At 38.5% G+C, this 20,794-nt stretch overlaps 1 protein-coding gene across 3 annotated transcripts; it reads left to right on the top strand.

Annotated features, from left to right (window-relative positions):
* Nucleotides 1-824: 824 nt before the first annotated feature.
* Nucleotides 825-19,522, top strand: ARL6 (ARF like GTPase 6). Of its 3 annotated transcripts, none has more exons than XM_069785489.1 (9): nucleotides 825-906; nucleotides 3,662-3,812; nucleotides 6,303-6,364; nucleotides 8,156-8,224; nucleotides 10,644-10,738; nucleotides 14,497-14,626; nucleotides 16,124-16,179; nucleotides 16,294-16,306; nucleotides 18,826-19,522. In XM_069785489.1, the coding sequence occupies exons 2-9, from the start codon at nucleotides 3,690-3,692 to the stop codon at nucleotides 18,860-18,862; spliced, it is 585 nt and encodes a 194-aa protein (XP_069641590.1). In that variant the 5' UTR covers nucleotides 825-906; nucleotides 3,662-3,689; the 3' UTR covers nucleotides 18,863-19,522. The 3 variants fall into 3 exon arrangements, with proteins under 3 accessions (XP_069641590.1, XP_069641592.1, XP_069641591.1); XM_069785490.1 differs by lacking the exon at nucleotides 825-906 and adding an exon at nucleotides 1,878-2,001; XM_069785491.1 differs by lacking the exon at nucleotides 16,294-16,306.
* The last annotated feature ends 1,272 nt before the right edge of the window (nucleotides 19,523-20,794 follow it).

The raw sequence follows: 20,794 nt of genomic DNA, 5'->3' as shown, positions 1-20,794 counted from the left end.
CAGGAGTTGTCTTTTTAACTGCATTTGTAAGCGCAGCAGCATACGACGTCACAGCACTTAACTTGTACGGAACCGACAACAATTTTGGCAGCCAAATGCAAGCACGTGGTAGAAAAAGAGACTGGGTTTTGGTTTACATGTGCTTCTGTTTGGAGCTCATTTTAAGTGATTACTTAAGTAATTTTGTGCAGCAGGCCTAGAACCAGTCTGACTGGGCCATGCTACACGGCAAAACACGACCGAAGTGTATTTCCGCCCACTGCATCTAGCCTAAACAAGCCGCCTTCTTCCCGAGCCCCAGCTGCTCTCACCACCCGAGAGGCGGATTTAAGGTTTTCCCTGAGCGTTGTACTCCACCGAACTGCCTGCTTAAGAACAGGAGCTGCTGCGAGACCTCTGACGGTGTTTTTTATTGGCTCTTCTTCCCACATGGGTTGCAATTCCCAAGAGGATTTAGCTGAGCGCTCTCGTCACAGCTGTGCAAGGAAGAGGCGCCGGGGTCGCGAAACCATTAAGACAGCTGCTGGACGCGGAGGACGAACGGGATGCGCTTCGTAGCTGTGATCGGTGTGCGACGCCCGCCCCGCCCCGCGTGGGTGACAGGCACCCGGGCACAGCTGACACGGCCACACGCCGGCGGTGACGGGGCTCCCCAGTGGGGGCCCGCCGGGCGGCAGCCCCGGGCGGAGGCCGCGGCCCCGCTCCCCTCACACCCGTTCCCCTCACACGCAGCGGCGGAACCCGGGGCCGCCACGGAAGGCGGGGCCGTCCCAATCGCCGGCCTCGCCATTGGCCGGAAGTGGCGGGGCTGCTGAGGGCGGGCGGGGAGGCGGGGCGGGGCGGCGGTTTCCTCGGCAACGGCGCAGGCGGCGGTGGCCGGGCCCGGCCGACATCTCGGGGGCCGAGGTCTGTGCTGAGGTGGGGGCGCGGTTGCCGCCGGTTCTGGCCCCCTGTGGGGGACCCCTGTCCCAGCGGCACGGGGCACTGCGCCCCGCCCTGGGCGAGGGGACTCGCGGACTCCCGGTTGCCGCGGCAGCTGGGGGTGGCCCGGCTCGGGGCCTGGGGGCAGGAGCGCCCGCTGCGAGGGCTGCTGCTGGAGGGGGGCTCGGCGGCGGGAAGGGAGGGGAACCCTGTCCGGGCAGCTGTGAGCAGCCCGGCCGCGATCCCGGCCGTCTGGGGACTTACCGGCTGTGGCGGCAGGCGCCGCTGGGGACGTGCTGGGCCCTGGCTCCTCGCCCGCTCACCCCCGGTGCGGTGGGAGTCCAAAAAAAAAAAAAAAAACCCAAACCAGACTATAGCTGGCGTTTCGAACGATGCTAACCTGAAGGGGCCTCCTGTGGGCGGCTCGGGCAGCCTTGGCATCCCAGCGTTTCCGTTAGAGTAATCCACGCGAATGAAATGGACTTGTAGCGTCGTTTGGTTTGGAGGGGGCCTCCGGGGGCCGCTCCCTCGGATCGCCGCCCCAAAAACTCCGGAACGCGGCGTGTATGGCGCTCGTGGGGTTGTCGCTTTCAGCTTAGCGTGCTGGTAACTGGAGCGGCGGGCTGGGAAGCCTGGCTCAGCAGGCCTCGGGACAGGCGGCTGTGCCTGCCCGGGCACCTCTCGGGGCGTCCGCCGGCAGAGCGGCTCGGCTCGGCTCGGCTCGGCTCGACTCGGCTCGGCTGGCTCCGCTCCCCACCCGCGAGCGGGGCTGCCCCCAGTGCTCGCTTCGCGCGACTGGGAACCAGTCTTGGGCGGCTCCGCAGCCTGGTTAGTCGCAACAGGCGTCAATCGCTGATGCCTCAGACAGGCTTACAGTTCTCGGTAAAGTTTTTATGGGGTTTGGTGACAAGTTCCTGCACCAAAGTCTCTCTTAGACCGTTTTAGGATGTGTCTAACGTACGCTGTATAGCACTGTAGGCTAAACGTCAGCTGGCAACAAAAGGAACCTGTGCCAGCTGCTGTAACTCTTCACAGCTGAGAAAAAGAATGAGAGAAAAGGGCCAGGGCAAGAAGTCAAGGGTACGTTTTTCCCGTTGTACTCTTAAATAACGACTCTGCCATCCATTATGAAAAACTGCTGGAAAAAATGGCTGTTATTAGAATACTGCTAGAAACTGTTGTCAAAGCATGTGTATTTAGGCTTTGGGGTTTCAAAGTGAAGCCCTAGAAGTATCTTTTTAAGGGCTTGCATTTTCTCCTTTGCTACTTTAAGAGTACCAGCAAGGTATTTTTTTTGAACCTTATCGTCTAGAATATATAGATAAGGCTCTTGATTGCACTAGAAAGTAATGTGTTTTAGAGCAGGGTTTTGTCAGGTTAATTTGATAATAAACAGTAAGCCTTATTCTGCTTTTAGAGTTGTATGTATATTTAAAAAGGAGTGGGGCATAAAACAAAGGGAGTTACAAGAAAAAAAAAATTTTTTTCTTTGGGGGGGGTGCTATAACTAATGTTGGGCTTGTTTAATCTGGTGACAGCTGTATGTAGCTGTACACACATAGCCACTCTGTAGATCACTACCAGTCTTGAATCAAAATGCACAAGATAAAGCTTTAAAAAGGATCTGTATTAAAAAAGAAAAAAACATACTGTAAACAAAAGTGATGGCTTACATGGCTTTATTAAATGCAAAGATTTTAAAATTATTTCTATTAAAATGCAGTTAATCATCATTTTGTAATCAGTTAGTGAAGAAGTGAGACCAAATACTTGTCACTGATGTTTTTTCCTCTTCCTTCTCCTGCCATGACTTTCTGGGGTAGTCAAGATCGCAATCTGAGTTGTCCAGTGCTGTGTGTTTTTTCTTTATTAAGAGAAAAAACAGCCTTCACCACTCCACAAAATTCCTCTGGCATTAATTAAATGCTTTATTATTGAATGTGAAATTATTCTTAGTGGAATTCAGTCAAGATAGACAAGGGTTGTCATCTTTCCAAAGTATGTTCAGCCGGGTACCGCAAGGGAATGCATGATGTAAGCTCTTTCGAATATGCTACTGCCAGGTAACTTCAGTCGGTGCCCGGGCCGGAGAGGGTGTTTGGCATCTGCCTGACATGTGGGTGAATGTTATTGTGTCTGGCTTCATGTCTGTTTTATAATCAGTTTCTAGTTGTAGTGAATGAGTTCCTAATTTATACATGTTAATATCGGCAAAGCCTGTTACAATTAGAGTTTGAATTGAATTGACAGAGGGTACTTTATTTACTTCAGGGTTCAGTAAATTACGGAGCAGATGATGGAGAGGGGAAATACTGTTTTGCTTTGTTGTCTACGACGACTGACTGGACCACTGACAATTTGAAGTAAAATGTAATGGTCTTCCATTTTTTTTCTTGGTTTGGTGGAAGGTAAGGAGGCATTGCGGTTGTGCTCCTATTTGTACTGCTCAGAATGATGGCAGTATTGCTACCCAGTGAATCAAGGACGTTGCGTTATATAGACAGGGCTATAAACGGCCAACCTACTTTTGTATCAAGGCCTCTTCACTATAATCAGCTTACACTCCATTTGCTTAGTATACCAAGCGAACCTGCTGTGACAGTGTTTGTATGGTGTCTTCACACTGTCCTTTTAAAAGTTTAAGGACTGCTTAGCCACATGCCCACCTACTGTGCTAGCACTGCTCTACATGTAACCATTTTCCAACAGCTATTTCCTTCTCTGATTTTCTGAACACCAGGTGATCCCTGTGTATTTAGGCCAGAATTATGGGATTGTTTGACAAGCTAGCGGGATGGCTCGGGCTGAAGAAAAAGGAGGTTCATGTTTTGTGCCTTGGCTTGGACAATAGCGGCAAAACAACGATCATAAATAAACTTAAACCTTCAAATGTAAGTAGCCTACTTAGTTCACTGTTGATGTTTTTACTGCAGAGTTGATGTTTAAACTGTTTTTGCATGCCATTATACTAAACATGACCATGGAAAAGATGTGAAGAGCTTTTTGATTTAGTACAGTGGAACTAATATATTTTAAGAGTTTCCAACTAACTAAAACTAAATGTAAGCATCCACGTGCGTATTATGAAAACATTTTCAAAAAACTCACTATTAATTTGGCACGTTTTTTTTTTTCCTAAGATCATCCGATAAGGAAGGGTTCATGATGGCTGAAATCAGGATCTGAAACAGTTTTCTTAAGTTGCTCGTAGCTGCTATCCTGTAGCAATTATTTGAGTGATGTGTCGAACATTTGGGGTTAATACAGTTGTTATACAACTTGTACTTATCTACATTTATCATGTTTATTTTAATCTCTTCCTGAGAAATAATAAGTATATAATAAATAATAAAATAGGAAATAATGTGAAAATGCACACTTAATGGTGACTTCAGCATTTTTAAAGCAGAATAGCTTTCAAAATAAGTAGCATTTATACTTGCAGTTCATTCATCCAGTGAAAAGTGTTTCGGGCCACTAAGAGTGCGTAGTATTATGAGCAATATTTAAAGTAGGATTACCTTGTTTGTGTATGTTTATGGGCCAGAAACAGATGAATTTTGGTAGGCACGGTCAAAGCTAGAGGCTTGTGCATCTTGGTTATATGTGTCTGGCAAACCATGATTTCTGCGGTTCACATCAGGACACAGCTTTTGGTTTTTAATTTCCGTTGAAATTTTCCTGAAGAGTACCACTGGACATAGTTTAAAAAAATGTAACATGACTAAGAGTTACTGCTACTCTTCCCTTCCTGGCAATTATTCTTCCACTGAAAATTAAATAGATTTATAAACAAAGACTATAAACTGATTACTATCTGCTACCAGTTGTTTGGGGGAAATGCTGCAATTTGTACCGAGCAAATTATATATTTATGTAATTCTTGAGACCTTTATTGTAGTAGGGTTTTTGTGTCATGCCTTAAGCACTAAAGGATTCCTAACCAGAGTTGAATGCAGGCTTCAAGATTTATCACAATAATAGGTATTAGAGAAGGTCCCAAGGGAATTATACAAATAGAATAAATAGAATTAGTTTGCTTTACTGTGAAGTGTGTAATGAGAATTTACTTCTGTATGTTTTCATACCCTTTAGGAGGATAGCTTTGCATACTTGTGTAAGTCTTATCCTTGCAAGACATGACAAATTCTCTAATGTGCAACAAATGTCATTAGATCAGACTTGATGAAATTGTCTATTTTTAGTAAGTTCAATGGACAGATGATTTTTTGCTCTGGATCAACCCAGTCTTCTTAAGAAGAACTGCTGCTTTGTCCTAGGAGCAATATATTAGGTGTTTGGCAAATATAAGTGTTTCTCCGTCTGTCTGCAGTTCTTTCTTCTGGGCCTGATAAATACATTTGAAATAAATATTAAGGAAATAACACCTCTTCTACTCTGAACAAATTCAGCAAAACTGTTGGCTGAACTGTTCACGATGGTGGAATGCTATTTTCATAATGAAGCTACAAGTGAACAAGCTAAGCTTGCTTCAGTTGTATGTGAGGAGTCAACTGCTTATAGATAGTGTTTTTAATAGGGGGCTCTAGCAAGTCTATAAAAGGATTGTATGTTGGTTTCTCAGACAGCTCTGTAATCTAAGGAATGTGACCTTTCTCCCTGCTCAGTATTGATGCTTCTTAAAGGAACTATTCTGTTGTACCAGCTTAGCTGATAGGTTCCTTGGCTAGCTCAGCAGTAAACCTGGTTATCAGACAGATCTATTAATAATGCTTTATGTTTTGGCCATTCCTCTGTGGTAAATGGTGATTTCTTCCAGTGGTCTTGTAGTTTGAGTAGAACTATGGTTAGGCCATTGTGTAATGTCTGCTGTATAATTTCCAATGTCAAATAGACTCCTCCAGCCTGTGGACAGAAGCTGGGCGCGTGGCCGATCTAATGTCTTGATAGAAGTACACCCTCTTTTATCTAAAAGGCCTGGGGTATTGTGCAGACTTGTTTGGGGTCACATTGTGATTTCTAAAGTGCACAAATATTGGGAATTTTGACCTCAGTCACGATCTTCAAGCTGTTATCTTCCATGTTACCCTATCTCCTATTTATTTCACAGGTAATATCCACACATATGTGTACACACAGACTAATGTAAAGGGTGAAATTCTCACTCTTGAGACTAAAATGTCTTCAATGCTCTTGTCCAATAGCATTCATTGTATTTCCTAGAAAATACAAAACCTTGATTTTGAATTATTGTACTTTTCAGGGAACTTTTAAAATATAAAGTATCTGGATTTTTAGAAAGTTTTTGTATTGCACAGTTTGGGGAAAAGTAGATCTGTAATGTATTCACGTTTCAAGTATATTTCAATATTTACATTTTCTAACTTGACTGTAAAATTTGTACTTTCTTTCCTTTAAAGGCTCAAACTCAGGACATTGTTCCAACAATAGGATTCAGTATAGAGAAGTTCAAGACTTCAAGGTAGTAGTTTCTTTAATTTTTTTCCATTTAGCAGTAGTAATTAATATACAATAGTTGGACTTAATTACCTCTTTCAGTGGGATGTAACTGAGTATAATGTGTGGTGGTATAATGACATGACATGCAGTTTGCTGAAATGTTGTAGTACCCAGGAGTCCTAATCATGATCCATGACTGATAGTTAGAGTATACTGTGTGTGTTGTGCTGCTGTAAAACTATGTATGTGTAAGAAAAGAAAAAAAAAAATTGGGGGTTTTTTTTTTTTTTGGAATAATGTGTATAAGCATCTGATTTCTGTCTGTTAAGAATTTCAGAATAGGGCACTGTTACAGACTTGAGAGACAGTTGCTTAGATGGTAACCTATATTCCATTAAGCACTCTCACTGGAGGGACTCTGAAGAGATTGCAGTCTAATCTCATTAAATGAAAAAATGGTGGCTGCAGCGTTAGCAATGTAAAGATGGCAGGGTCAAAGGTCAGGAAAAGGAGGAAGAAATCATTAGTTGAATGAAGGCTAAGATTTAGAAAAGGAATGTCGTGAGACAAAGATACTTCAAGGAGGTAACATTGGATATTATTTTATTATTCTGTAGCCTTCACAGTGTATTTTTAATGGGTGCCGTTAGTCTTAAAACCAAGCAGTACACCCCACTGGGTGAGAGAACTGCAAGAAAATTGTTTATTCCTGGAGCTGATGTGTGGGACTGACAGGTTTCCTATTTTCGGAGGAGGTTCAACAACTGTATTCAGTCTCAGTAAAGCACATAAGACAGGTTTGGTGTTTGGCTGTGTGAGAATGTAAATCAATTTATGTTGCTTTCCTTTATTCTGATCCTGTAGTAGGAGAGATGACCTGCAAATACACCATGTAGAATGATTAAAAAAAACCAAACAAACCTCCCCCACCCCAAAACTTCATTAATCTGATATTACAATGAAAAAACATTGTTTGGGGGTTGCTAATAACTTTATGCATGGCAGAGCAGCTAGTTTAGAATCAGTTGTTGTCTGGATATAGAGGGGAAAGGATGTCTGGAGAGCTTCCTTTTTTAAACCTCCTCATTTTAGTGTGGCCTCCACTCAGGGAGCTATTTGGGACTACCCAAACAGGAAAGCCTAATACTGAAGTCAATGTTGCCTCTGTAGACATTTCAGGAGTGGATCAGAATTTTTTGTAATGTTCTTTAAGTTGACTTGCCGTATTTAGTGCTTGGGTGAAATCTCAAAGTTGCGAAGACTACCTTTTGTAGCTTGGTCACCTGAGGTAAACTCATATTACCAGAATGTGATTTTTTTTTTTTATTTTTTTTTTAAATGAAGGTGGATTTTTTTTTTCTTTTTTTAAAAGCCTTTTATTTTGCATACAGAAGCCTTTGGATGTTATTGGTGCCTGTCTAGGGACAGAATTTAAGACAGGCTGTGGATTTGAAGTTATCATCTAAAATTCATTTACTCAACATTATAAACAATATTCAATACTAACGTGATAAAAAGAGAGGCCGAATGGGAGCTTATTTTGTATTTGATGCAACTTTTTATAATTGGTTTAGTTCTTTTATTTGGAGAATAAACAAACACATTTTCCATTGTGAAATATTTCTGTAAGACCACAAAACCGGGTAGGATAGTTTGAAGGCAGATAGATTCCCAAAGGAACTCTGGTTACTCTTTCTCAGTTGATTAGGATTGAAGTTGATCTGGCTTTTTTCTGTCAGGGTAGCAAAGAAAATAGTTCGGGTTTGGGGTTTGTTCTTTGTTTCTGTGCCTCATACACTTCTTTTCTTTGCAGTCTGTCTTTCACAGTGTTTGATATGTCAGGTCAAGGGAGATACAGAAACCTCTGGGAACATTACTACAAGTAAGCCTATCATTTATTTTAAAGCATTGCTGTTCATATTAGCTGTCATGTACGTTATTTAAACAGCAGTATGACAATACCTAGTCGTTAGAAATTATTCAGAGAAGACTTACACCTGGTGTTTGACAGAAGGTTGTTCTGGATAAATACAACTTTTCTTTCTGTTCTAAAAAATGAAAATTTTTACATGCTGTTAACAAGATGTCCCCAAAAGCATGCTGATTGACTCAAAGATAGGGGAAGCATACTAGAGATGGGATTTAAATGTTGAAACCTGAAAACCAATCCTGTAAGAGAGCACCAAGATGAGTTAAGTTTCCTGTTTCTCTGTTCTTCTGTAGGTAAGTGACTTAAGACCCAAAAGATACTGCCTGATGGCTGAGATTTTTAGAGGTGGGGGAAATTAAGCTCAGAGAATGAGGCACATGTAACTAAGAACTTGACCAAGTATTCTTAGATGTTATTTATTAAGCAGGATATTCACTGTACTTTATAACACTGCGGTATTGCCTTATTGGTAATAGCATTTTCTGTTCTAGCTTCTAATGAAACTTGAATCTTCATTTATGTTGTCTCATTTTTATTCTGTAATACCTGATGCTGATCTAAATAAGGTGAACAGTAGTAAACCACACAGACATAGCTTGGAGAAATAAAATGGAGAAATTCTGAAGATTATAATATTGATTAAATATTAATATTTAATGTGATAGAGCTTAAAGTATTCTTTAATTGAGGATTAACACTTCATCTCCTTTCTGTGCAAAACATGTGTTGGCAATTTGAAAACTTGTGTGGATAAGAGATCTTCATTGTTCAAGAGTGTTAGATGTATGTCTTCCAAATCTTTTGGATTTCAATAACTGATGCCCTTAGGCTGCTCTCAACATGCTAGCTGAGTGCTTCATAAGGAAATAATTTTTCTGACTGCTGTATTTAATGCAGTGACTTATCCCTTTTGTGGCATAAATGGCTTTTTTCGTCAAAACAGTAAGGGAGTTTGTTAGGTAATGCTGACAGTGAAATGGGCACTTGTATTCACCTCTGTTCCTGATCCAATGCAGTAGTCACATATTTGAGATTAACTTCTGAGAAAAATATGAAAATAATAATGTGCCATTCAGTTTATAAAGTTAAGCAAGATTTAATTTTGCAAGAATTGCAAAATGGCAATCAAATCTGATCAAGTGTCTAAGTAGTTGCTTTGGAGTACTTGAAGCTTGCCCTTTTCTTCTATTTGGCTTGAAACTATCTGCTAGGATGTCCTTAAAGTACACTTGTCTTAAATATATGTAAACTCATGTTGTGTCCCTATTACTGTTACTTGTCTGTGAAGTTATTTTTTGGTAGTAAATACATGCTAGGACTCTGATTCCTCTAGAAAAATACTGTATTCTCATAAAATTTACTTAGGCATTTTCAGCTAATATGGAAAAACTTTATGTGCTGTTAAAGTTCTTCTGTACTCCAGAAAAGAATGGACCTTCTCATACAATCTTAGGCTGGTCAAGTTATTTCTGTTTTTCAGTAGGTCTAAGACTGTTTTGTAACAAAATACGAAGGTAGATGGTGCGGGGTAGGGGGGGGTGGGGAGAGGGAGAATGTATCCATAATGGTCTCTCAGAGCAAGGCAAAATGAAGGAGAAATGAATATTACATTAAAATGTAAATTAAAAATACTTTTTGTGAGTGTTTATAACTGTTCATCTGAATTGGTCAGACTGTATTTTGCTTTCAATTATGTTTTAGTAAATGGAACATCAAGTCATAAAATAATCAGTAATATCCTGAAACAATGAGTTGAATAGTTGTATATATGTTGTGACTGTGGTCATACTGCCAGCAAAACATCTTAATAATTTGGAATATTTGAAAGTTTTTACCTGTTACTCTAAACAAAAGAAAGATCCTGTTTAGGCAGACTTTTGTAAATTAAATTAATCTACATATGCCTAGTTGTTAAACAGCTGTGGACACACAGTTTTTTCTAAAAAGGTAATTGACCTTTCTTTAAATAAACTTGGTTTAGTATAGGAAATAAAGAATTTCTACAAAAACCTGTCCTGAGATTTTCTTTGTCTGACCACACTGTCAGAATAGCAGTTGGTTACATTTTCAGAGTTCATTTTTCAGCCTCAATAGTGAAATCAAGCTTTTCTGAAGGGTCTCTGTAGACTGAACCTTGAACGAGTCACGCAGCTAACAACCTCATGTCTCAAAAAATTACGCAGGTTACCAAAAGACTGAATTTCAGAAATGAGGCTGGATTCAAATGTTAATGGTAAATAACAAGAACAAAAAATAGAGGAAAAAAAAATCAGGTTTGTTTGCTTTTTTGTGTGTTTTTTCTGAAGCCTTTTCTTAATCACAGTTTAAAAGAACCTATAATTTGCCTCTTTGCTCTTTTTATGTTATGCAGAGAAGGCCAAGCTATTATTTTTGTCATTGATAGCAGTGACAAATTAAGAATGGTTGTGGCCAAAGAAGAACTTGACACCCTTCTGAATCATCCAGGTGAGGAGGTTTTTCTCCCCTTCTGTCTCCATATTTCTTATGTTGTCTTAAGAAAAGCCCTTATCTGACACATTCTGCTTTCTGAGTAATTTGCAAATATTTTAGCCATTCATGAATATTAGAACAATAATAGTCTTCAGTGAGTTTGGGGCGGGGGTTTATACCTGTTCACATTTACAAACTGATCATACTTCAGTTGGCTACACTGAGTTGGATTGGTCTCTTATTAATCAATATAGGTCAAAAGTTGCTTTGTTTTGAGGAAGAATAGACTTTGACCCTTTGGAAGCTGGAAAGCCTGTATGTGATGACGAATGTGTACAAAAAAAAAAAGTATCTCCCTGTCTGGATTTTTCTGTGAAGACAGCCAATTCCTTTAATGTAACTTTTAATTTCTTTTTTTTCATCTTCATCATCTTTTTTTTATTATTATGCTTTAGCCAGAAATAAGGAGGGATAATTATACCAGTCAGTTGCCTGTAAAAGGATACATGGGATGGAGGAGGATTCATGATTGGGGGGTTGGTTTTAGGGCTTTTGTTTGTTTTGGTTTGTTTTTTTACATGAGGTTACACTTTTTTAATTAAGTTCTGAGGTTGGTCAATTCTTTCTTCACCTTTATGTATAGCCAACGTTACTGGAATGGTTTTGTAAGCAATATGCAATTTTGACTTTCAGCACTTTAGTTGCTCTGACTAACCAGATTGTAAAACTACAGGCAGGAAATTTAAAAGTGAAATAATCCTGTAATCCCTTATTTATTTATTAAGCTGATAAAGCCTTAACTTGTGGGGTTACCATGCTGAAAGTAAGAAAGGAGAAGCTGACTTGCGTTTCTAACCAAGAAAAGTAGTATGTGATAGGGGCAACTGTGTTACTATGATTTTATTTTTCATGAAGACTGCATATAATACATTAGTTCATCAGCAAAGATGCTGTAGCTGAGTGCATGTGAGCTGACTGGGCCCTCTTAATTTCATGTTCAAGGGTATGGGCCACTTCAAATGCAGGTGCTGAAAAGAGTCTTGGAAAGGTGAAAGCGGAGGATGAGGTCAGCCAAAGGCTGCACATGGCTTACATAGAGGCCAGGGAACTTTATACCAAAGCAGATATTGACCACGGTGGTAAAAGGCGATTCTGTTGGTGAAATGGAAACCACATGGGACCAAGGGTGGGAGGTAAAGACTGCTGTAATAAGTTACTGGTTCATTAGAAGGCAAAAGAGTGAAAATGTTATAACTGAGGAGATGCAAGCTTGTGTGGGGCTTTTCATTTAGGCACAAGTAGGTTATTAATGCGGATCTAGCAGGTCAGTGCTGTTCAGTTGTTGATGTGTTTGTGTCTTCTAGTTCTGAAAGACCATGGCTATGGCCACCTTGTACATTCCCTAGAACTAGGAAAGGGCAGTTGTGTATTTCTGCCTTGGAGCAGCTCAGCTCAAATGCAGCAACAGTGTTCCTGTTTTATTGTTTCAGATTTTGATAGGTCACATCTAAGAGAGCCAAAGAGAATAAAAAGTTCTAGTAGTAATATTTGCTAAAAGTAGCTGATGACTGAATCAATATATAACTGTTTTACTATATTTTTATTTGTATTACTCTTCTGCTTTTCTTGATTGATGCCCTACTTTCTCCCCACTGATGCTTCTGCCTCTGAACCTCCTGGAGTGGTTTAAATTTACATGTGTACTTAAGGTTTAAATGGATGCAGGGTAACAACCTTGAATCAAATCCTGTGTCTGAAAATCTTGGCAATCCTTCAGTAAAACTGTTCCCTCTCTTTTTGCCAGACTTTGCTTGAGGTTGTCAGGTGAAAGGGAATGTGTACTGTGAGGCATTAACGAGCTTTGAAGTTGTACTAGCTGGGACTGTTTAGTGAATCAGAACTATAAATTATTTTTACTTATGTAAGTGGACAATGCACTCTACAAATAATGGCTTGTTTAATGATCATGTTACCATATTATTTTTTTAATCGAACTTCAATCTTCAGCATTTTCCAAGATGGTAGTCTGTACATTACTTGTTTTAGATATTGACTCTTGGGTCACTTGACCTCCAGCACATGCTTCTAAAATAAACTGAAATTCCTGTAAATTTGAAATTCTTTATATAAAATTAAACATGACATATTAGTATCTGGGATCTTTTTAATGTGTTAACTCATAACTACTTCCAACTAGAAAATGTTAGCTTTCCATTAATAACTGTAAAAAGTAGGGGGGGGGAAATACTGCACAGTAGGAAACAATGTCATAAGGTAGGAAATACTGTAAATTTCTGCAACCACCACTCTATTTAGCGAACATCTTTAAGTGTACATTTATGAGTCTATGTGGGTAGGTTGTGCCCCTTTTTAATTGCTTTAAAAAAATCAAGGAATTTTCAGTGTTTAACTAGGGTATTTGCATATGTGATGTCAGCTAATTTTTGTGGTTTTAACTTACCCACATATTGCAGGTTATGGATATCAGGGTTCATTTAATTATACTGTTCAACTATGGAAGCAAAACAGAGATGTAATGATACCCTGCTTGTATTTTGAAGCCTTTGATTTGTGTTAGAGGGTATCGGAGGAAAAAATAGCTCCAGATAGGGTAAATAGTTGTGAAAATTGTCAACATTTTGATCAGCACGCATGATCTCTGAGTATGGGTAGATAGTGTTATCTCCACTGATTTTGTGTAAAGGTTCAGTAGGGGGTTTGAAAAGAACATAATTAGGAAGGTTCAAATGACTTCAGCATTGACAGTTTGTTGGGGTTTTTTTGGTTTTTTTGTTCCCCTGCTCTGGCAGGAGCAACTGGCTTATATTGGAAGTTTTTAAATAAATCCTTAGCTTGTTTCCTATGTGAAATAACCCTTTCTTTTTACTATTTTAAAAAGAGCCTGTATAGCAGTTTTCATCATATGGGGTTTTTAAGTTCTTTTCATATCAAGAATTGATTGATAGACTCAAATCTAGAAAGAGATTAGAGAAAACTCTAATGCTGTAATTCAGCCTTTGTTTTAATAATGTGAAAAATGATTACAGTTAGTCTTGGTGCTGGTAATTTTTTGGCAGTTTTACATCTGTCAGGTTCAAGAGAGTATACTTTGTTTCCTTCCAGTAACTCTCTAGTTGTTTGTGGTAATCAGCAAGGCTTATGCTTTTGAATGTGTAAGTATGCCAGAAATTGTCAGTGTACTTGGTTTGGTCTGTAGTTCTCACTGCTAGGTGAGAAGAGCTTCTGGAAAAGATGTCCTCCTTCAAGTGAAGGTAGGATAAGGGATGTCCAGATGTGCATTTTTTTCCTATTTTATGAAGTCATGGATGCTCTCCAGGATGCTAAAGGATAATTCAGACTGCCTTTATGCAGCTATTGTTGTGAGGTTATGAATGAACACAAATCATTTTTCTGTCTGTTTTGCACATCCAGTCCTCACTAAGCAGAGGTATGTAGTATTTGTAGGCAGTTGTTTGATCTCCTGTTCGTCAGCTTCACCAGCAATTGATACCTACAGCTTTAAACGTATGTATAAGGTAGGGGGAGAAGGGGTGGAAGATCCCAAAGCCTGCCAGAAAGTTTGTGAGCATTCTTGAAGTATGCATCAGAGGCCACATGACCCAACAGTGTGCATCTTGGTAGGATACAACCTTCAGAGAATTGCAGTTACAGGTGAGCAGAATATCTTCCTGTAATTGTTTGTAGCTTATTACACGTAGATATTAATAAATGTTGCATAATGTCATGATAGTTCTGTTTCTGCTCATGCTTAGATATTAAGCACCGTCGACTGCCTATTCTCTTCTTTGCTAACAAGATGGACCTCAGGGACGCAATATCATCTGTGAAAGTATCTCAATTGCTGTCATTAGAAAACATCAAAGACAAACCCTGGCATATCTGGTAAATTTCACTTTTTCTACACATTTATTGGTATTTCTTTGTACATTCGTATTTTACCTCTAGCAAGCCACTCGGTATTATGTAACATAAATCAACCAGATAAAATGCTGTGCTGCCACATGTGGAAACAGTAGTAATATTACAATACTTGCTATGAAACTTGTTTTAAACGCACAATGCATTCATGTAGACTGTGTCTTGAAAATTTTCACAGTAGAACTGTTACCCAAATAATGAAATGGAGGACTTCTAATGAAATCAGAAAGCAGTGTTCTTATCAGAAGAATAGCTGCTATTATTTTTTTGCTGTGAAATTGAGTAGAACTGTTATCAGAGTACTGCTGCTAGTTTGTCTTGCAGGTTTCAGAATATGAACAATAAAACCTTTAGAGTTGTTTTTTTCCACTCTGCAGATGCTTTAGCAAATTACTGTTGAAAGGCCATTTAGTAAACTGTTCTCATGTGAATTCAGAGGGACACTGTACTCTTTGTACTGTGTCATGTTTGAGGGGATTTATAGTTGTACGGGCTAGTGTCTTTTCTTTCTGTGAAGGATGTAAGCTTTCATATAAGTAGAAGGATTTTGTGCCAATGTTCACAAGGAAAAAACTCTCCTTTTATCAGAAGTGTTTTATAGAAGTTAGATTTTTGTCTTTAACTAAAGTCCTCAGATACTATAAATAAAAGGGAAATCAGCAGGTAGATGCTGCTGGAAACTAGAATTTTCATTTTAGGTCCTTTAATATTAAACTTGATTACCTGCGCGTTGTTTTGGGGTCACTGCTTTTTGTCTCAGAAATAACTGATGAATTCCCAAGCTCCTTTGAAGATAATTTTATAGCTAATCACAGTAACAGTCCAGATTCACTGCTGTGCTAGTTTTCATAAGCTGAAGAATAAGGGGCCTTTAAACAGTTATACCCCTGTGATTCAAAAGGTAGAGTTACACTGTTCTCAGTGTAGCTTAATATTAATATGTATTAACAGACACTCCTAGGGTTGCTGTTAAAATGAAGTGTGTACGCGCTATACTTTTTCCTCTGGTACTCCAACATTCTTGCTCTGTATAGGAACTGCATGGGAAGACAGTGGGACTCGATCTTAAAGGTCTTTTCCAACCTAAATGATTCTATGAGTCATCACTCTTTTTGTGGGTAGTAAACATCTTTAAACATCAGTAAACTGAGGAGGGGGTTATCTAAGTGGAGGTGCTGCACAACAATGTGGCTGCCTTGTGTGGGAGCTCTTCCAGAACCCCTCGTGTTCTAGGAACAATTCCTCTGCCTTGAAAAATAGATCAGATCTTGAAATGGTGTTTCCATATTGGGAAGGTACTCTAGAATATATCATTTGAGACGCAGCCTTCTCCACGTGAAGAAAATTTAAGTAAACTGTACTTGACGCTACTTTGCAATTCTGTAAATTACAAGTATAGTGATGACTCCGCTAAAACTGGTATTTTTACAATGTTTTCGTAATTTGATTTGTTTCTTTTAGTGCCAGTGATGCTCTTAAAGGAGAAGGATTGCAAGAAGGTGTGGATTGGCTCCAAGGTATATCATATGTAATTCTCTTGCTCTATTTTCATTCTGTTAAACTTTTTCATTTTGTAAGGTTTTTTTCTTTATTATTTCCTTTGTTTTCTTTCTGTCCACTTCTGCTGTCAGATCAAATTACACAGTGAGTACTGATGCTCTATCTCATATTTGCTGTTCATTTACCTCCTTAACGTACACAAAAGATCATGTCAGTTTCTCTGACAAAAGTGTGTTCTATGAAATATTAATGCATACTCTTGCAAACAGTGTAACACTTTCTTGTAAACAATAATACCAGCTCCTGCACTTCAACTTATTATTGTGGTAGCTCAGTTTGTTCTTTAATTTATTCTTACTGTCCTGTCCCAGTTTTACATAACTTAATGTTATGTATCAGGAAACAGTGAATAAGCAGGCTAGAAAAATAAGCAAAGTACACAGACAAATACACTAGTTTTGATTATTCAACTTCAGCTCTTTAATCTAGAGCCAAAATAAGAACAGCTTACATTATAACGCTCATAGCATATGCAGACACTCATAACTACATAGAAAACATCAGATCCAGCTTAGATGATGTATTACATACACGTTTTTAACTACAAACTTGGTATGGATGCTGTATATCCTTCTGTTGTATGTTGGTAAGGATCTGGTCTCTTTTGTCCTCCTGCGTACTGCTAAATGTATAGAATAGTGAAGTGTGGTATTGTTTTGGTAGACATTCTAATTTTAGCTCCCTAATTTTCGTTGCTTACATTGTGAGTGTGTTAGGTAGCATAGTTAATCTGAATCTGCAAGACTGCGGACTCTGTACTGTTGTGTTCTGTGCTGTGGCAGCCGCTAGATGTCAGCGATGATCCAGACTCAGTGCCACTAAACTCATTTCCTTCAAAATGCAACTAAATGCCGTCCAACATTGTCCCTGATTTAACAGATCTCCATTTATCTATGGATACCAGACTGTCCTTTCTACTCAGAATCCTTACTGCTACTTAGAAATAGATTGTTTATTTTACTGTGTTATTACAGAATACAAAAACATTTGGTCATGTTTTCAGAGGAAGGGATACTAGCCAAAAATAGTCTTCACAAAGAGATTTAGTGCCCTACAGAAGAACAGTGATACATCCTCCACCATCTAAAAGAGTTCTGTTCTGGGGATCCAGCATCTGACTACTGAGTTTCCTTCACTGTTGTATCCTATTATCATAGAGGCAGATTCCAAATCATGTACTTTTTCCCAATTTCACACATAGTTCTGATTTTGTAATATTTTCCTGTGATTTTCAGCTTCTTTGCTTATATTTGAGGAATCTTCTAAGTTTCAATTCAGATTTTGAGTTGATGGTTTTGTACATAGCTTCAAGCTACTTAAAAGGATCTCAAATGCTTGTATAAATATTTTCTGATAAATATTTAAGTTGTATATGTAGATTTTTAAGCACAGTAAGCAGGTGCTTCTGCTGTCACTTACATAGCTCTTCATAGCTAGTCACTTCTCATGGATTGTTAAACTTAATTTTCTGAGCTGAAATTCTTCATAGATGGGCTTTACCTAAAAATTTCCTTTAACTCCCTGGCTCAGTGTCCCCAAAACCCCCTTCTTAAAAGTGTTGGGTTTAAACTGTATTGTTGCCTAAGCATGTGCAGTTTGGCAGTTATACTTTTAACGGATGAAGACTTTGATAATTCAAGAACAGATTTTTACTACAATTCTCTTCCCCATTCCTAGAGCACTAGATGGAAATATATGGAACAACTCTTTAAGTTATAGTGGTCCCTAAATCCCGGCCTGTGGATGCAGTAAAATTCAGTAGAGGAAATGACACCTGGTTAATGAAAGCTCAGTTTTCCTTGTCAACAGCCTTGTTTTCTTTAGTTACCTTTTGCAGACCCATTACAGGTAGCTCACAGATTTGAGGCGGCAGGGGTAGAAGGGTTTGCCCTTTTTTTTTTTTTTTTTTTTTTTTTTCCCCCCCCCCAGCAAAGGGTGAGTTTGCATATTTCCCTGTTCTGTAATGGGTTACTATTGCAACAACACATCACAGGTAGAGTAAAACTAACCTGTCTCACAACAGTCTAAACCCAGCTCACATTTTGCTGATTTCCACATTTTGTAATGGGGATGCAGTACATTTATGCTAACTAAGGAGATGTTTGAAGTGAATTGAGAAGTGGCAATCAGGCAACAGTATGGAGAAGTGTGACTACTGAGACCAAAGAAGGTTTCATGTGAGTTTATCAAACCAAACTTTAAATGCTTTGCTGTTGGGGAGTTAGTTCATATTCAGTTATGTGGAAGCTGAAATGTGTACAAGGAACTGAAATGCGTGCTTCATAAAGTAAACTTCCAGGCCTTATTCTTATCAAAGTTACCTTATAAGCCTGAAAAAGATAAAAATTGAATTATGTGGAAGAGTCTTCCTGTTTAATTAGAAACATTTGGGGGAAACAACTTGGCTGTGGAGGAATTTCAGAAGTGGATGAGAGAACAAGTTGGAAACAACTCTAATGGCATTATCCCGCACTCTTGTAATGACACCAAAATATTTATTGGTGTAGTTCTGTAACCTGGACAATACTGTGTTAAGTTTTCAAAAAGCAAAATACAGCAAAATTCATCTTGTGTTAAGACTAGCTGTTTCTTTTTATTAACAGATCAGATTCAAGCAATGAAGACATGAGAGATAAATAAAAGGTGTATGGCGTTCTTTTACAGACTTTGTCAGTAGGTGTACAAGTTCCTTGGAAAGGAAGAATGATTAAAGAAAATGAACAGTTCAGCTAAAATATACTGTGTTGACTTGATTCCTTTTAGTATCTCTTCCAGGAAAACTGAATGTAGACAACAGAGCACCTCAGGTATGCACACTGATGAATTAAATTGAATCTTGTGACTGGAGAGCATATTTTAAAAAAAAGATTTTTGTTAATGATAAACATCTGCATTCATTTGAGTTTTAGGTGGTAATTAGCCATCAGGAAATGCCTCTCTGTTTTTTGGGGGGACACCTTTTGACCAAATAGGAATATTTCTTTTCCTAAGAAAGAATAATCAGCACTTCCTGAAATACAGCTGCATGAGATACCTACTGATTTTAGGTGCCCATTTTTAGGTATTTCTGCAATTTTTTTTATTGTAAAGTTTGATGTTGGGTTTTTAGTAACCATCTACAGTAGGCCTCTAGAGGAATATTTTTATTTAAGATACAAGGATTCAAATATTCAGTGTATTTGTTATATATGATTGCAGATGTTTTTAAGGAACTGCTTTTGATGAAATGTTATGACTTGTTTTTGTGATATGTCATGGTTATATTTGTATTCCCCTCAATAAAACTTCAAATATACAACATGCCATGGTTCTGTTTTTTAACTTAAATATGTTCATTGATGGTCTTTACATCTTAGAGATTTTTAGTTTTCTGTTAGTTTCATTTGGAATTTGTCCATTTTCCAATGGAAATAGCACTGTATACTGTAATAAAATGGTATCTCTGTTGCCAAGGTTGTTTTTTTTAATTGCATATATTTGTTACACTTTCTAATAAACTAGACTGCTCTTCCAGATATTTAAGAAGCATATGGTTGAAAGTTATATTTTGCAAACACAGTTAAGGGACAGTTCACTAGTTTACTAGATCATTAATATGAAATGTGTCTTATACTTCTGTTGTGTTAAAAACTGTTTTACTTTCAAGCATGATTTTTAATAAACTTTCTGACTTCAAAGATGTACCACAGGTAACAAATTAAGCCAATGCTAAGAACCTTAATTTTTGTTGTGCCACCTCTTCCCCTTTAATCTCTCCTCCCTTGTCCAAGAAACAAGCACACTGGCAGTGCGAATGCTAAGACTGCATTTAACTGAGTGATTAGCTGGTTCCTGCGGGAGATGTAATATGTAGGTCTTGCAAAAGCTCCTCCCCCTGCCCCCCCATTAGCATATAAACCACACAAATGTTTTGTAAGCATGCCTTCTAGGACTCACTTAATAGAGGAATATTTGGAGCAAAGGGACCTGCCTGAAATGGTAAAATAGTTTCATGTACTTTCAGTTATTATTAAACAGTTAAAATTAACTCCCCTGATTTGCTAGAGGGAACTAAGCCTTACTGTAAAAAATGTTTCTTACAGGATGCTGTAATTCTGAGAGTTCAGTTTGTCATGAAAGTATTTATCTTTCATGTCTCTTTCTGTGACATTTCTCTCTGGCCTTCTTTCAACTTTGAATCTAAATATCTGTAAAAAGTCAAATACAAAGTAAAAAAATAATTTATAATTGAGACGTTTTTCTAACTCTGAATTGTGGGGCAGATAATTTTCTGGTTTACTTTGCATTGGATAATATGGTAACAAAAATAATACTTGTTGGAAACATCTTTTGCTGAGTATAAGTATTTTGTAATTATTTTGGTTCACTTACATGGCTTATTTAAATGAAACATTTAATTTTAAGTTGCCATTAATTTTTTTTCTACCAAAGAAAATTTAGGTTCTTACATAAAATCTATCTGCATTTCTGACTTTCTTGAATAATCTGGACCTTGATGGCTTTCTGATTATTTTTGTTTGTTTGTGTTGGACAACACAAAGTACTATGTTTATTTTATGGATTGCCTTTACT

The sequence above is a fragment of the Haliaeetus albicilla genome, chromosome 6, assembly GCF_947461875.1.
Source record: "Haliaeetus albicilla chromosome 6, bHalAlb1.1, whole genome shotgun sequence".
NCBI lineage: Eukaryota > Metazoa > Chordata > Aves > Accipitriformes > Accipitridae > Haliaeetus > Haliaeetus albicilla.
Note: the sequence above shows the minus strand (reverse complement) of the source record. Positions and strands in the feature narration are given on the sequence as shown.

Coding starts and splice junctions, on each gene's coding strand:
- ARL6 (XM_069785489.1), top strand. CDS start 3,690: ATGGGATTGTTTGACAAGCTAGCGGGATGGCTCGGGCTGAAGAAAAAG. Junction 6,365..8,155: donor GAGAAGTTCAAGACTTCAAG/GTAGTAGTTTCT, acceptor TTTTCTTTGCAG/TCTGTCTTTCACAGTGTTTG. Junction 14,627..16,123: donor GACAAACCCTGGCATATCTG/GTAAATTTCACT, acceptor TGTTTCTTTTAG/TGCCAGTGATGCTCTTAAAG.